Raw genomic sequence first — 18,052 nt, 5'->3', positions numbered from 1 at the left:
AGGTACTTGCCAAAGTTGTCAGGGCAGGCGTGAGTCCGCGGGAGCGAGCACTGCTGTGGATTACACCGGCCAGGAGCGACGGGAGCGCCGCTATCTTACAAACCTGACAAGTAACCAACTAGTTTGACACGGTGGTCTCCCGACTGGGGAAGTTGACGGGAATTTAACCCCGCGCAGGAATAACTGGAGGGCGCCCTCTTTTCTCCGCGGGCTGCCTAACCGCCAGGAGAGAAGGTACGTCAGGGTGCGGATCTTTGACTGCGGCACTGTTTGGGACACTGAGGAATGTTTAGCTAGAGAGCTAATTAGCTAGCTAACGTTAGCGACAGATTAGCTCCAGTAAGTCAAACTAGACGCCGAGACGAGGGCTGTGACTCTGTGTTAATATGACAAAACGTGAATACAAGTCAAAGGTGAGAGTTTTACACCTTTTGAACAGGAGTATTCCCATTTTCATAAAGTTCAGAGGAAGGCTGCTCAGATATCAGGAACTGCAGTTAATCCCATTAGGAATGCTAGCTAAAGGTGAGAAACCATAGAAAATCAGAGCTGGATTCAGAGTTGCTGTTTAACAGTTGAGCTATCTCAGACAGACATGTTAAAGTAAGACATATCTTTTTAGTTGTGGTTAACTTCGTGAGCTGTCAGCAGTGAAGTGAACCTGTCAGGGTCACAAAGCAGGTTTTAAGTCATGTCACCTTATCTATGTGATATGTGACGAATGACGTTGATGTAAGGAGTTTGGATATACTGTCTTTACCATAAAGTCAATCTTTGTGGTTTGCAAATTGGATTTAAATCACAGTCTTGTTGGGTTTGTGTACTGGTGATTGATCTTTGCACTGATTTTCCCATTGGTCGAGCAATCTCTGTTTGAAGCTAGAAAGGTGGCAGGGTCCGCCACATATAAACAAAGTAAACCAGTATTAAATAGTGTTGTTATTCAGTCATGAAAACAAAGATAATAAAAAATCAGTCAATGAAGATCTTTCTCCTCTGATTATAATTTCTTCCCCAAAACAACATAGTGCACCTTTAAAGATTTTCAACGTTTGCTGATATTATAAATTGGATAACAGCTCAAGTTTCTTTGCTGTTACAAAGCTTTTATTTCCCTATTAACTTAAGTCTCAGTTGACAGGTAATTTAATTCATTTATCAAGCAAAACTGACAAAAAATGGGTTATGAAATATGAAGTTTAGCTGCTTTCTTGTTGTAAATACAGTATGTCTTTGTTTTGATGCACCTTCTAGCTGGTAATTGGGTTTTATTTACCAGTAAAAATGAGCTGGAAAAACAAAAGAGGGGGATGTCATGTTGAATTGGATTTGACAAGTGTCACTCCATCAAGTAGCGAACCTCTCTGTCTGCTCTCATATCAACGGGCAACATACCCGCCTCTATACAGACATGTCCTCCTCTGTTTTGTTTCTGTTGTGTACACTCTCGTTTCTCTCCGTTCTCAAGATGCCCACGCTGAGTGAGCTGCAGCTGGATGTGGTCTGTTGAAGTGTGACAGATTGTGGTTACATGACAGTTGCATGCGACCTCAGGGAGTTGAGTTTCGAGGAAAGTCGCGGTGAGAGGTGCCTAACTGGGACAGCCTGTGCTGAATCCAGGCTGTTTTGGGAAACGTGGACCTACATTTGCTGTGATTACGTGTGAAGGTCACAGTGCAGTACTTGACTGGCTGTGCTCGTTCCTGATGTTACAAACTGTGATTTCTCCTAAGATCACATCGTCTCACTTATCAAGCGTGATATTGAGCCATGCTGATGGTTTTTGTTTGTCTCTATCTCTATAACTTCTGCCACTTAGGGCTGTCATGTCACTACATTTAAGATGATGATTTTTACTATTCATTTCATGCCACTCTAAAGAATATACATGGTCCTATATGAGCTGAGACAGAAGAACCTGTCCAGCATCAGGAAGGTCTAGAAAGCCAAGCTCTGTTTTCCTGACATGGTTTCACCGAGTGCTCAGGTTGACAGTTTATTTACCTCCAACTGATGTAAAAGCATATTTCTGCAACATTTCTAACATTAGCCAGATGTCCATCCACTTGTAATACATTTTTTAACTACATTTACTGAATTTGGGTGCCTGAAATTACAAGATTAATTCACAAGTATTTGTTAGTCTTCTTAGCTCAGTTTAGATATCCAAGGGGCATTATCAAAATGCTTTTGGACCTTCAACCAATCAGAGAAACAAAATGTGTGGGACATTTCTAGGTCTGTTTTCAAGCAGATAAGATAGTGGCCCGGTCACAAACCTTTCCAGATTAAAGCCCATCTGTACATTAAAATGTGCTTCTGAATATATTTGAGCAGAGAAACCGGCAATGCAGTAACAAAATCTGGATTCGTATTTGATCAGCGCTGCCTAGTTTGACAGTTTGATCTGAGTTTCATGAGCCTGTACAATTAATCAGAGCAGCGAAACAAGTGACTTTTCAAATCTGATGACGCTCCTCTCTGTGAGGCATCGTATCAAACCCGCCCCAAAGTCAATAAATGGCTGTGATTGGCCCGTCACAAGCCAGGATGGAGGGAAATCTGTCTGAATAGGAGGTTGGCCAGACGTATCTGCCAGAGCAAATGAAACATGAGCTTACAGATGCGTCCGGTTCCCAGGCTAGAAAATCAGCAAAGGAAAATGCAGAGTAATGTACTTTTCCATCCACTACCATTTTGCAAATATTAGAGGTTAAGATAAGCTTTTAGATAAACAGATTGTAGATCTTATTCTCCACTCAGGTACCGTTAAACCATAGCAGACGACGGGGGCACAATGAGATGATGGAAGAGCAGCAGTCATTCTTCAAATGGTGGAAAACGAAGTACAATAGTGATGGAAGTCTGATATTTGTGTTTATCCAGGCAAAGGAAAGAGACGGGGCAGGTCTCATTTTTCACTTCAAGTTGTTGCACATCTTGGCTGTTTCATAGTGAACTCTTCAAACTAGCTCAGCGAGTCTGATAATCATCTCTCCAACCTCCTTTCCCTTCTCTTTAAATAACTCCATAATGGGAGAGAAATGTGCTCTCTCTGATGAAAATAACTCGCTCAAAGTAATCACTGGCAGCCCGCCTCTGGATAGAAACAGTCTCAACTCTGCTAACGAGTGTCATGTGAGAGCCGATGCAGAGCAGCTAACTCTGCTGCCACGTCCATGTTTCAGTGGAGACGTTTCATGGGTTAATGGTGAAAAAAAACCCAAACCTTTCCAAGGTGCTGCTTTCTGTTCTGCTGAGGCAGGAGAAAATAGGAGGGTGTGTTTCCTACATGTGCTGACAACGGCACAATTTCCACCACATATCAGTTCAAACAGTCCCACACACATTTCGTCCATACCTTACCATCGGTCTATACTCTTCAGCCAAGGACCAACCATCATGTCTTGTAGCTCTGGATGGTTTTACTCTTCTGACCCACCCATCCACCCCACAACCTGCTGTAAATCTTATTACCATCACATCAAATTAAGGTGCTTCCTCTGTCTTTGCTGATTGGACTCTGAGAAGATTTGTGCTGTCTGCTAAATAGCGGTGCCGATGTCGGAGTTTAATCTAGGCAGAGATAAGTGAAAGAGACACTCAACCTTCTAAATGCTTTTCAATAAGGAGATTAAGAGTAAACAAATAGTCTTGATTCATTGGTGTGTTCTTTGTGGTGCCCAGCTTAAATGCTAGGATATTATTTGGAAAGAGACGTTATATAAGAGGGACAGGAAGTGGTGTTCTGTTGGTGTAACTACAAGTTACGATTATTGCCATTATCATATATTTAGCAGAGTATTTTCAATGGATTGAGTTCATAGACTAAAAAGCGAATAACAGTTTCCTACTGGCCATGGTAGCTCTTCAAATCCTTTGTTTTATTTGACGAGCTTCAGAAATTCAGGTTATAATCACATCCAACCAAAAATAGCAACAAATCCTAGAACTCTAGTTGCCAATTTCCAGTCAGTTGACCGACCGGTTAATCAATTTATTTGCAGCTCTAGAATATTTTCTCTCTACTTAACAACCAGAGAAGTTTCATAGAAGCCCAGTTGGATTTTGACCTGAAAATACAAATAAGCATTTGTCTCCAGATTTGTTGCATTAATGTTTATACATGAGCTGTAATGTCATGGAAAATTTGTTGACACAACATAAATAAGTTTTTAAATACTGTTGTTGGTTTTAGATATAAAACCAACAACAGTTTGTAGTCTGTAGTTCCTCTTCAATGGTTTCACTCTTACATGTGCTGCTGAAACAGTCTCAAACTGAAGTAACTGGCCTGGCAGTGTTGTCTCTGGTGACTCCACCTTCTGATAAGAAAGTCCTGTCATAAACATGTGAACATAATACAACACATATTGTTTAAATGTCATTATGATGCATAGCCGATGACATTAACAAATGTGAACGTATCAGTGGTTTGCAGAGACGGTACATGCTTACATTTTATTCTGGTGACTCGGCTGTCATGTGAGATGAGGTGTATCCGTCTAAATCGGCAGCTGTCAGATTAGAGTTGCTACTACAGTTATTTTTCAAGCAAAAATGTTAAACATTAACTGCTGTCTTTGTCATTTATGACAGTAAATAAAGAGTCTTTGGATGTGGGACTGTTGGTTGGACAGGAGGAAAATTGTGATAATAATTTTGCAAATTTTTTTGACATTTTATAGACTAAATGATTAAGCAAATAATTGTGAAAATAACTGGTTGGTGATTTACCTAAAACCCTTTGCAGGATATTGCAAAGAAGTGAACAAGCGAAGAGAAACAACCAGGGGAAATCTTGCACAAGGGAGGCATATCTTGCACAAAATTAACTTTTGTCTAGCTGCTGCAGTGACTGAAGTCGCAAAATTTCCCAGACATATTTAGTCATTTACCAGCCAAGTGATACTCATAGAAGAGCGCCTCAGAGGAATGATATTTGCTTTTGAGCAGGTTGAGGAAGCCAGGCCCTCTGTTTGCTCTGAGTTATTAGGATCGGAAAAGTACAGCAAAGATAAGGTAGGCAAACCACAGAGTTTTTACATGAAGTGCATCACCGCGACAGATTGTGTCATAGAGCATTCAGTGTCGCAATGTGCACAGATCAAATCTCAGACCGACTCTGGATGGTGTAGGTTAAAGCTGATTGAAAACCTGGAAGTGTGACTGTGCAGTTATGGGTAAAAACCCTGATTCGTAAATGAGGCTTATTATTTAGTAAGAAAAAGTCCAGGTAGAAGGATGAGGGTTAGACAGAAATGAAAGACATGCTGTCTTCTACCTGTCAGGTTAGCCAGCTCAATGAACAGGTCACAGGTTAATGAGGAAAGCTGTCCGCTCTTGTCATGATATGCCCATGATATGTCAGCTTTAGTTCAGCTGGCATCAGAGGCAGTGTTTGTTTGGTTTAATTTGGCTAATGGACATAGTGTTGGTGAGATTTCCTTCAGTACCTGTTAGCCTGAACCCGCGAGGTAATCCAAAGCGATATTATCCCCGCGGTCACTGTATCAGAGTAATCCAATCACAGATCATTATTAAGCTAATGCACAGCTGGCAAAGGTAACAGATGCAGTAGTAATATTACATAAGAGCTGCCTTACCCATGTTTACTGTTCAGCTGCCACTTTAATGGTGACACCACTAACCTTACTATTGTGCCTGTAAATCAAGAGGCTATAAAAGGGTGTGGCTCATGTCGCTTTGTAGACCGTGGATACTTCTTCCCATGATATGCTCATTATGGATTCCTCAGTATGATCCCTGAATTGATCCATATTCAGGATTTTGTCTGTCTAGATGGTTGGTTTGGTGGGTCTGTGTCTGTTTGTGCATCCTGAGTATAAAAGCAGAACGACAGACAGATTTCTTGTCTCGATGCTCATTAAAATAATAGTCATCTTCTTGGTTTCTTCAGGCTTGTTCTCACTGCATGTGACTCACTGATGAGTTGTAATATCCTGCTTTAACTGCTACTGACGCTGTAATATCCTGCCACTTCATTTAGATCAGATCAGATCAGATCCAGCCAGACTGCACCATCTTTAATAAAGTAGCCATTAAAATGTAAAATGTTATGAAGATTCAGATCTTCGAATGAAACAAAGTCAAAATGATAAACATGGTCTGATATTTCTGAGTACACATGTAAAAGTCTTCAACTGCTACACCTCCAGTCCTATTGTCATGTAACTTATCCGCGCATGATTTCACAGTGTTTACAAACATTGCTGTAACATCACAGAGTGCTTGGCTTTCTCAGTCTTCAGGTGCCTCCATAAATGTTCAATGGGGTTGAAGTCAGGTGACTGTAGAGGAAAGTCTATGACTCCTCGGTCTTCTTCAGTTTTGTCAAAACTTTGAGGTGTGTTCGGGCTCGTTATCCTGCTCTAGTATGAATCATTCGCCACAAAGATTGAAACCAGAGGGTGTAGCATGTCTCCGAAGGATAGAGTGGCGTCAATTCAATGCAGGTTTCCAAATCCAGGGTAGGCAAAACACCCCCAGACTTGAATATCCCCCCCACCATGTATCACTGTTTCTCTTCTGTTCGTCTCCTCACATACACCCTGTTACTGACATAAATCTCTAACCTGGATTCATCAGTAAATAGAACTTTTTTCCAGTCATCCATTGGGAAATTCTGGTATTTCTTTGCCCAACTCCAGCAGTTGGCCTTGTTTCACCTCCTGAGAAGTGGTTTAGAAACTGCTACTCGTCCTCTGAGACCGCTGCGAGACAGCCTTCTTTTGACAGGACGTTTGCTGATTTGAGCAGATTCTGTATCTGTGATGATGTTTCTTTTCTGTCTCTCAGGGAACTAAACTTGATGTGTTGACCTTCTGATGGTGGGGTCACTTTGGGTTTACCTGATCATGTTATGGATACACCTGATCCAGTTTGTGTAAAGCATATACTGCCTCCTAGAAACCTTTAGTGTAGCCATGATTTGACGCTGAGAAAGCCTCTCTTTGATAAGAACAACAATTTGACTTATTACATTTTTATTTACTTTCCCAATCCTCAAACCTTCATATTATTTCCAGCTATACATGACAGAATAAAAGCTTTTCAGTGTGATCTCAGACTTTTGGGCCATATGAAGTGTCTGCATTAATTGCTAGCAATTGCAAACATTTCATCTTCTAGCTCACCAGCAATCCAGGAAGTTTTAGTAATATGTTTAGAAGTCAGTGTTGTAATACACCTGCAACACTGCAGCAAGAAATGTGTTGCTTTCTTTACACTACACAAAGTTATCCAAGCATGATACACATCTTTGAACTCTTAAGCTTGTTAGAGCATAAAATATATCTTTTCCTACTACTACCCTAGGCTCAAACTGGCACTAGCAGCAATTTGGTACCGTCTCTTTCTATCGAAATAGCACAGAGGTAGCCCGAGGCAAGCTATGACAAGATCTCATCCTGCCCACGGGCTAAACGTGCTCTCCAAATATAATGAAACATTTTCTTAGCTTTGGCCTCTGTTATTGTCTCGATTTGCCCCGTGGATTAGTTTCACTGAACTCATGTCTGACCTCAAAGTTCACTTCAGATAAGACGTGCCTTTTAAACTCCATTACACTTTTACCGTCCAAAAAAAAAAACTTGAAATGGAGACGCTTCAAAGCTCAGGTTGCTCAAGGTGTGCTGGAGCCTCACCTCATGTTGTAAGAGAGAGTGTGTGTCTCTCTCTCTCTCTCTGTCTGTGTGTGTGTGTGTGTGTGTACACATGTGACTTCAGCAAGAAACTATGTGTGTGTTTCGACTAATCTGTGCGTTCAGCATGCCTCAGTTGGTGCTTGACTAGCCGTCATTAGCAGACAGAGGAACAGAGTTGGACACAGAAAAACAGAGATACATTAGTGGAAGACCATGTGAGTCACATTAGTGTCTCCACTCCTTCTGTCTGACTTTACGTGGCGCTCTGAAGCTGTGCAGCCTCTGAAGAGGATTAAAGGGCTTCAGTTTGTGTCTCGTTTATTTGTTCTGATTGGGTTAGGTGAGTATTAGGCTTTAAAAGAGACTGTTGTCTGTGTCTGTGTTGTAGTAAAGGTTACATAAGAAGGCAGAAAAGGAAGAGGCATTTTCTGACGTATAAATACATTACAAAAGCTTGGTCACCTGGGAAGAAGAAATATAAGATTGATGTTTTACTTTTTGTACTTTTTAAAACACTTTCTACTCGATGATAGTAATCCTTAAGGCTCATCACAGCTTAAACAACTTTACCGTTATTGTATTGCCTTTTCTTTTTCTTCTTACCTCTTGATACTACCTAGTAGCAGAAATGTCAACATTTTTTGGTTCCAGCCTCTCAAATGCGAGGCTTTACTGCTTTTCTTTGTCAGTTATGATAGTAAATGACAAGTCTTTGGGTTTTGGACGGTTAATTTAACAAAAGAAGCAAGTAGAAGATGTCATTTTGGATTCTTGCAAGTTGTGATGAGCATATTTTCAGATTTTTTTTTTACACTACATAGCCCTAACGATTAATCCATTAACCATTAAATTAATTGTCAGATTAATTGATAATGAAAGTTACTTTCTTTGTGCTGAAGGATTTTCCGAGTGTTATATTGAATACTTACTTTATGTACTTGTTGTTTCCCCTCCAGGTCTGCTCTGGGAGCCATGCTAATAAACCTCCTCTTGCGGTGAGCTGCCTCGTGGACAGTCGGAGGCATCATGGCAGAGCTGCCTATTGCTCCGGGCCAGGTCTACATTGAGGTGGAGTACGACTATGAATACAAGGCCAAAGACCGCCTCATTACCATCCACCAGGGGGAATGCTACATGCTGATCAAGAAGACCAACGAGGACTGGTGGCAAGTGAAGAAGGAAGAGGGGACTAAAGCTTTCTATGTACCTGCTCAGTATGTCCGCGAAGTCCGCAAAGCCCTCATGCCACCTCCTAAACCTCTCCCACATCCTCCTGCTGCCGCCGGCAACACATCTCCACAAACTGGGGGTGCGCTCTGGGTGAAGCCGTCAAGTCTGGACCTTGGATTCCAGGACCATCCTCCTGAGAATCTTCACAGACGCGAGTCTAACTATCGGCGCTCGCCCTCTGCACAAACTGCCTCTTCTGGGCACTTCAGTCCCCCGATTCACCGCAGGGACAGCAACCACCACCATGCCCCCAGCACTCCCACCGACCACGACCGAGCTCTGGCTGACATCCTTGTCCACGCTGGAGGCCACCAGCCGGAAAACAAAGGAAAGTCCAACACTCTACCCCGCAACAGAGCTCGATCCCCGGAGCTGGTCAGAACCCCCCTGGATGTGGACAGCACCCAACACTGTGACTCTGCAGGTGAAGACAGACGCACCAATGACTCAGAGTCAGGAGACGAACTGAGCAGCAGTTCCACTGAACATCTCCAGGTAAAGTCAACAAACAAATTTTAATATTATTTTATTATATGTGTGTCCACCTTGAGACTGTACAGATTGTACAGATTTTCAGTGCTGCCGGGTTGAAGACATGTCTGAAGCATCCATGTTTAAAGTGTTGTCTACTGTCGTGACTTGAACTTTTTGTGCCATCAGAATCAGCTTTCTTGGCCAAGCATGTAAACAGCAGTGGTCGATCTCAAGCTTATCAGTTTTGCTAATATTGAGCTTCATGTGACTGTTGTTGTTGAAACTATCCACTGAAATCATCAGACGTGGATGTAAACTGCAACTTGACTGGTTGAAAGAGACACGCAACCATGAGGCAGTAATTCTAGTTAGAATAAAAATCAAAGACTAATACGCAGAACTTACTGTATCACTACACATGCAGCATGAGAGGCAATAGTCTGGGGCACATACCGTATCATTCATTGGACCCGTCTGCAGACATTTGCTCATTTCAGATCATTGTCAGTATCTGTCGACAGCTGTTTTACAACTGTACTGTTCAGCTTCCCCTTTCTTTCTGTGGAGAACATTTGTAGCTGAACAATGTAAAATAACCTGTGATTGTTACTTTCTTTCTATTTCTATTCTGCCTTTATTTAAAGGTACATGAGACGATTGAAGTCATTCATTTTATGTTGGTATAGGCACCAGATTTGTGAACTTGGCTCTACTTATGTTCCCCCATCTTGTTCATTTAAAGGTGTCTGACATGTTTTGGGTGATCCGATCTCTTGACCCAGTTCTGACAGTTTTGTCGAACAGGAGAGCGATCTGTCACTCCGGGCCTAAAGCTACTGAGGTGCAGGACAAATGCAGCTTCAGTCAGAATGGCTCAGTGAGATGGGGCAGCTGATTACTTGTGAGTCTGGTCAGTGGGGGTGTTTGTTCCTGAAATCATTAGCTCAGTCTGCAGCTGAACAAAGGCCAGAGAGAAAATAGAAACCGGGTCTGTGTGGCGCTGCCACTGGGTGTACACCCTTTTTTTGTGTACAGAAAGGAGGGGATTGTAGTGTAAGTTGTGTTCAAGTTACACATGTATAGTACTTTTACAGTTTGTGGACTTTGACCTGAATACCGATACTTATATGTCATAAATATCAACTTTGACACAGCTCCATGGCAAACGATATAGTCACATAGTACAACTATTGCTTTGAAAAATCATTTTTTTTACTTTATACTTTACCTTGACACATTTGAAGCAGCTTTTGCACATTTTTTAATGATATTTAGCTGTTTGTCAATCTTTTTCCGTCTCCCTTTACAGTTCACTCTCAGGTTACTTTGCCTGCTATGGTCCACTTTCAGTGTGCAGCTCTTTACATTCTTAATTTTCCTTTTCTCATTAATTATTATTTATAACCACAATACAAGACATAACAAATGCATATTCACACAGAGTTTAAGCTTAAGATATACAGAATAATACACTTTATAAGAAACCCAGATACCCCAGAAACTGACTTTAAGAACGAACAAGACATTTGGTCAAAGCGTTCAGTCTCCCTCAGTGCTACTAAAGTAATTCTTGTAATTAATCTAACTAAAAAGACTCGGACAAGATTATGCTTCCCATCCACTAAATAACTCCTGACACTGGGCTGCAAGTTTCTTACTCAAGTTTTGGTCACTCCAACTCTCTGTCAACTTTACTTTTAGAGGTACTGACTTCAGAGCGATGCATCACACAATGACGTAACCACTGACTCAATATGTTGTGTTTTTAAAGGTTATCTAAAAGTGAGCATATACAATTTCAAAGTCTGTATATTCTCTGAAAGCGCCCCCCCCCCCCCCCCCCCCCCCTCCACAATGGAGTTCCTTCCTTTCTCTGTGTGCCATTTAAATGGCAGGAGAAAGGTCAAAGTAGTCTAGCTGGTTTTTGGTAATGCAGACAACAAGTCCAGCATTGTGTGAAAGTAAACAGTGTGATTTAAAAAAAAATCAAAAGCATGTGTGTTTCCTTATGTTGCTAAAGTTTTATATTGGAAATTAATGATAACAAGAAAACAATGTTTTACAAGTCAAATTGTGGCCATGACGTAACTGATGATGGAGTCGAGGCGTCCTCCTATAGTCGAGACATTAAGTGATGTGGTATTCTTCACATCCACCTGTATTTTCCCTTATCAGAACATGTAAATGGCTTGTGGAGGTCAAATTTGACCAGCTACTCTATAGATTGTTTTTGTATGGTGAATAGAGCAACACTAACAGCCATTTGCATAATTTAAAAGCGTTTGACTGGTTGTCTTCATTAAGTGATTGATTGTTGTTTTGTCAGGTGGATACACAGTCCTACAAAGCTCATGTAATCCAGAAGGTGGTTGTTTCCAAAACACAGGCCTGGTGAAGAGAAACTGCCTCAGTTTCAGTGGGCTGTATGTTTGTTTTTCCTCTGTTCTGTCAGCACGCTGCTGGTGACAACAGCCCAGGTGTGACTCAGGACTTCCTAAAATATGCAAACCCTACCTCTTCTCTCATATTATCTCCTCTTATGTCTTTCCTTTCCTTTCCTTTCCTTTCCTTTCCTTTAGTGTAATTATAAACGAGTGACTTTTACAGCAGGAGAAGGATGACTGAATGTGACAGGAAAGCAGCAGAGTAAATGTTTCCTGCTGCCTTGGCCTTGTTCCTTATTGGCAGCTCATCCAGCGCCTTCTGCTTAGTTCCTTGCTCATGAGTGTGCTGAGCTGCACAGCTCCTTGCCAGGCTCTTATCTGCCACACTGGACCTGACGCCCGGGCCTACTTTGTCACCACTTTAGTGACTAGTCATCTTTCACCACCCTCCAGGCTTCATTCATTGCCACGTTTCTTCAGCAGTTGAATGTTGGGCTGTGAATGTGTCATCCTTTAGTCATTATCTCAGACAGATGAGTTGCTTTTCAATGAAGTGTGGGGTTGTTGCATATCATCTTTCCAAAATATCAATGATTTCAGAAAATGGGCATTCATGTGTTTCTCATTAGTGGCATCTCAGACACTGCTGACTGAATTCTGATGATATCTGAGGGATATATTAATAAAATGGGCTTTTATCAAGTTAGTTTCTCTATTCATTCATTTTTTTACATAAAGGTCATGACAAACTCTCTTAATTTCATGGAATTGCCAGTAAATCTGTGCAAATCTTTTTCCATCAAGCTCAGCTTGATACTGTTGACCAAAAGTAAGTCTCCTTGGTAGTGAGGGAGAGAGCAGAGCGTCAGTACATCACAATGGTTTTACCTTTTTTATGCATGCATGAACTTAACTGTGCCATTTCCTGGTGTGAAGTTAGGCCTCTTGTGTTTTTTTTATTTTATTTTTAGTGCAACTGCCTTGTACAAGACATTACAGGAGGCCTCACTCACCGTAAGGGCAAAGTCCTGCTGCTAAAGCAAGATCAAGACTTCCCATTGCTTCTTCACAGTAAAACCCTTCTAGTAGAGAGAATTGATAATAGCACAGCTACAGCTACAGGGAGTGTTGTGGTTGGAGTCTTCGCTGTTAGTTCAGCTTAGCTCAGGTCAGGTTGTAGCTGAGGTAGAAGTTGGTTTAATGTTGCTTTTGAGCATTACTGGCAGATCAGTGAACACAGGTGGGGGTTGGGTAAAAAAACACATAATCAAGGTAAACAATACTTTCCCCATTCTATTATCCACACCACCTGCCCCATTTGGTACTGTCTACAGCGTCCACAATTTAAGACACATAGTCCAGGGGAGACATCCTGCAACACAACTATAAGGCAATAAAATTAATTACGCAGGGATTTTGTAAACAGCACAGCAGGATCACGACATTAATAGTGAGTGTCATATAAGCCCAACAGCCATTGATCCTTATTTTGAAAATGTTGAAGTTACCAACAGAGATCTCACTTGATAGTTTCATGCATACAGTAGGTTTTAAAGCCCCTGGCTGAGGTGGATTGGACATTGTGTCCAGTGAAGCAAATGTCCCCCCCCCCCAGCCTCTGAATATAGTGGCTGTCAAGGTCTCAGTGTGTTTTAATTTGCTGCTTCACTGCACCGCCTCATCCATTCTGCTTTTCATCACCCCTCTTCCTTCAGGATCATAATAATCCAACAGTGCTTGTGAGAAACACTGAGTATGCTATACACTGTGTGCTTTAACTTTACATGATTAAGTCTGTTGGTTAAAAAAAAGCAAAAAAAGCTTCTTCTTTTTTTTTTTCACTTGTGCCATCAAATGTCAAATCCTGGCTGCTGAACTCTGACTTTTTCTCTTGTCATGTGTCATGTCACACTTTAATCTTTGGTCTTGAATCTGCTGATTTTCATGAATAATCATTTAGTCTGTAAAATGTCTCATCATAATTTCCCAAAATGTCTTCAGATTGCTTCTTTTGAACCAGCAAACGTTAGACATTTAACTTTCTTTTGATCAACAAACAGATTAATCTTTTTTAACTACATAACAATGGCTTCTTTAATTGATATTGACCAAATCTGAGCATTAGCATGATGTTTTGATACCTTGACTGTCCATCTTAGTGTTAGTTAGTTAGTTAGTTTAGCCCTAGTTTACCCACAATTCCCCTTTGACTTTATTGCCTTCTGTAGTGACCTGGTTCTGTTAGCGGCTGATAACAGGAGACACAATCGCTAGAAAGGTGTTGCCAGCAAAACCATTGATTTCCTCAGTTACAGTGCGCCTGCCGTGCACTCCTCCCTTGTGCAGTGCTGCATGTTTTTCTAGCAGATTTTAGAAGTTGAAATACTTTCAACTTTGCAGTGCAAGGCACATAGTTGCACTGCTGTTTTCGATTATAACATATGATGGGTGGTTACACACATATCACCGCTCCACAGGTGCTTAAACACACTTTTTCCAAGGCATTTTTGAAGCGTCCGCATCTGTAGTGATGAGTATCTGTGTGATTGGGGCCTTACGCCAGGCATGTTTTTCTAGCTGGTTTCAGAAGTTGAAATATTCCCAACTTTTCAGTGCAAGGCCCCCGAGTCCCACCTCTTTTACCATTAATTTTATTTGTTCGCCTGGTTGCACATACAGTCCCACTTTTGTCCGACACACTTTTCAGAGGCATTTTTGAAGCTGCCATGATTAAAGCGATGAGCCTGTGTGATCAGTCCTAATGCTGCAAACGCTGCAGGTTAACTTCAACCTTAGTCTGTCTCTATGCATTTCCAGGGGAGTCTACAATACTTGAGAAAGTTTTAATTTATTTACAAAGTTGTGTCCTATGGCTCACCAAAAACGAGGACCTTCTGAGTCCATTAATCAGTTGCTCTTTCTTGGCACACTGTTCCTGCCTGGCGTCTCACTTTTGAAACTAACAAACACTTAAGAGTTAGCCTCTCCCTTTGATTGTCACAGTCAATAACCCCCACTCAACCCTGCAGACTCCCATCGTTCTCTATGACAGCTGTAATCAACTAATGACTCCCAGCAGGATGATTGATTGGAGGAAGCACTTCCTCATTTGTTTGATTACCAAGTGTGGCAGGAAGTTGATTTGGCAAGTGCGTGTCTTCACACTGTCGCACCTATTCGTACTTTAAGTGGCTGAACACACCCGTACACATTAATGAACGTCCGGAGCACATAAAAATAAGTCATTCATTAATTCAGTCATTCATTCAACTCCCACACACATACACACATGCACTGAGTCAAGTGGTCTTCAGCAAGGGCACCATTTATGTCAGTTATGCAAAGACACACACTCTCTCTCTCACACTCACACACACACACACACACACACACACACACTGAGGGATCTGTTAATGGGAGCCAGACCATCTGCACTACTGTTAATTCTCTTTCTGTGCCTTATTAAAAAGGCTTATTATATCACATGTTGGCAGGGAGAGTCAGAACTCACTGCAGGGTTATTTAGATGCTAAATCATCTTCTCTTTCAGGGGGGCCCAAATGTTTTCATGCTGAGGACCCCCAGATGGAAACATAATAAACAATGGGCTCCGATTTGTAAAGAATTTTAATAAAGCATGAATTAATTGCAGTTGAGGAAGTTTCTTTTTATAACTGTGCCTCGGGTTTTCCATTGATACAGTTTATACATGAGCTTCTTCCTCTGCTTTCGACTACTGAGCTGCGCCCTTCTGCAACTGTTGACAGAAAGGGAGTGACATTGAAATTAAGTAAGCAATCCACATATTTTCCCAGACATGCCGCTCTTACTGCTGAAAAAGGTTGTTTTATTATGTTTTGGATAACCTCAGTTCTATGTTTGCATTCTTTCTTTTTCCATCTTATCCCCCTCCGTCGTGTTTCCTGACAGATTGTTTGTGGATTACAACTGTTGACCTTCTGTCACAAGCCCATTTCTCTCACATCTGGGTCACTATTCAACCAGATGACTGTGACCGTCATCACAGTGACGTGCTCGGTCTATTGAGGCTGCAACTAATGATGATTTTAATTATTATTAATCTGCAGTATTTTCTTGATTGAATGATTTATAACTTTGTTCATGAATTTTCAATTTAGCTGAATGGCTGAATAAGAAAAACAGAATCTTGAACGTGCATTTTTGTTTGAGAATTATTTTAAAGATGAATTTAATATCAAGATTGTTCCAAATTAATTATTTGTTGTCTTTGTCCTGTCTTGAAATGCCATGGTATTGAATAACCAAGACTAAATCTTTGCTGCACTGTTTCTGTTGTGGATTCTGATGTATTTTGGGATTTGAGACTCAGAATGACTTCACAGATGTCTCCTTTCAGGAAAATCACCGTCAGCAAACAGCAGTTCAGTTGGGAATAAGCATGAAAGTCTCAGTAGAGCAGCGCAGACTGTGTCAGTTTTAAAGCGCATCGCCAATGTTATGAAGCAGCCCTGAGGGGTTCATAGTACTGTTCTCAACCTGAGACACACAAACACAAACACACACGCACACAAACACACAGAGCTTCAGGCGGTCTGGCATCAAACCCACTCCCTTGCAGTGTGTTTGGCTGTTGTGTAACAGAGCAAGGGTAAGGCCAGGTTTGACACCCTCACTTTGTGTCTCTCTCTTCCTCTCACTCCTTTTCTGTCTGCTTCCATTTAAAATTCACTTGGTCCTCCTCGAGCTCTGGTCCATCTGTCCAACTTAACCTCTTTAGGTTCAAGCGCTGCAATATTAACTTGCTTCAACACTACAAATCACTGAACCAGCGCTAAAGTCGGTGTTGAAAAGAAGTGCTTACTGAAGGGCAAAAACCGCAAAATTACACATATTTAGAGCTATGGATAATAATTTTAATCCCAATATAATTAACTCTATGTTCTACTATGCTTTATGATGTAGTGCATTTCTTGAAATCCAGTTGAGAGACCATTGACAGAAGTTTGGCTAATCCAGCAAAATGAAATACATGTGTAATTATGGCGCTTACATCATCATGTTAATGGAAAAAAGCTGTGAATCCAATATTGCCATAAAGCAAGCAAGACTGGCTCATTGCTTTACAACACCGCCTCAAATGCTTGAACAACCATAGATTTTAGAGACACACTTTGCTATGAAAGGTGTCGTAAAGGTGACGGCAGTGGACACAAATGACTTTACATGGCTTTAAAGTAACTGTATAGCAGCAATTACACAATTATATGTCTCACTATTTAACAAAATGCTACGACAGGGTGACAAAATAAAATACTACGATCATGATAATATTCAACCAAATATCTCTATATCAATATTACCAGAGATCACTGTGGTGAAAGTAGTATAAAGCCTTTTGTGGCTCCAGAGAAAGCTGCATGTAATCTGATAAATTGCCTCCAGTGATGATGAGGTATTGTGGGTAATGTAGTTTTCAAAAGCAGTCCACTGATCTAGCGTTACAATCCTCTATCACTGTTGGACAGTTTTAAAACAAATGATCACATCGTTACAGCAGAACCAGAGATGAAACTGCTTTTTCCCCATACATTCTACTTCCATTTCAAAACCTGGTGCCTGCTATTACCCACAATGCAACTTAGCCACTGAAAGACATCACTGGAGGCAATTTATCAGATTACATACAGCTTCCTCTGGAGCCACAAAAGGCTTTATACTTCTTTTTTCACATATGCAGTAGTACTACCCAAGAGCTGTAAGCACACTTTCTGTGAAAAGAAGAAAAAAAAAAGGCAGAGTTTCCCTTTAACAGGTCAGTATTGGCCTGAAATTGATCCAGTGCCTCTGAATGATAGCTGTTTAATATGCGAAGGATCCAGAAGTGTTGTTTTCAAGTCGTTTTAACATCATCAAAATTAATTTACATATGAAGAAGAGTGTGGGAGTTGTGGCAAAAACTGCAGCCAAGATGTAGAAGATTTACAGCTTTCACACTCACACAGAAATAGATTTTTGTTAAGGAGAGAGTGAACATGATTTTTTTTGGCCACAGCATAATGCAGATTTTAGAGCTACAGGAGTGATGAAAGTTAGATTCATGATGAGCAGCAGTACAGTATAATGAATATCCTGGGTAGTGATTATAGGGGATCATCCAGTGTAAAGCGTAACTCTGCCCTGTATGACTTCTTTGATTAGAGACAAAGAGGAGAAGATGTGTGTGTGTGGGGGCAGGGGGCACAGTGTTCCTCACTTTATGGAGCTTTTCTTAATCCCTCTGGGAGCTTCAATTGGATATCTGTGCTTGTGTGGACG

The 18,052-nt window shown here is 41.2% G+C and overlaps 1 protein-coding gene across 5 annotated transcripts in view; it reads left to right on the top strand.

Annotated features, from left to right (window-relative positions):
• The window catches only part of LOC311266491 (rho GTPase-activating protein 12-like), a 55,657-nt gene continuing 37,605 nt past the window's right edge, over positions 1-18,052 (top strand). For 2 of the 5 annotated variants that reach the window (XM_084368881.1, XM_084368878.1), the window contains exons 1-2: positions 1-234; positions 8,624-9,392. In XM_084368881.1, coding sequence (XP_084225007.1) covers positions 8,694-9,392 — 699 coding nt within the window. In that variant the 5' untranslated portion in view covers positions 1-234; positions 8,624-8,693. The remainder of the gene's footprint in view (positions 235-8,623; positions 9,393-18,052) is intronic. The other 3 variants (XM_084368880.1, XM_084368879.1, XM_084368882.1) reach the window with 2 other exon arrangements.

The sequence above is a fragment of the Pagrus pagrus genome (assembly GCF_965226575.1).
Source record: "Pagrus pagrus genome assembly, chromosome: 12".
Lineage (NCBI taxonomy): Eukaryota > Metazoa > Chordata > Actinopteri > Spariformes > Sparidae > Pagrus > Pagrus pagrus.
The sequence above is the reverse complement of the archived record's forward strand: the minus strand, read 5'-3'. Positions and strand labels throughout refer to the sequence as shown.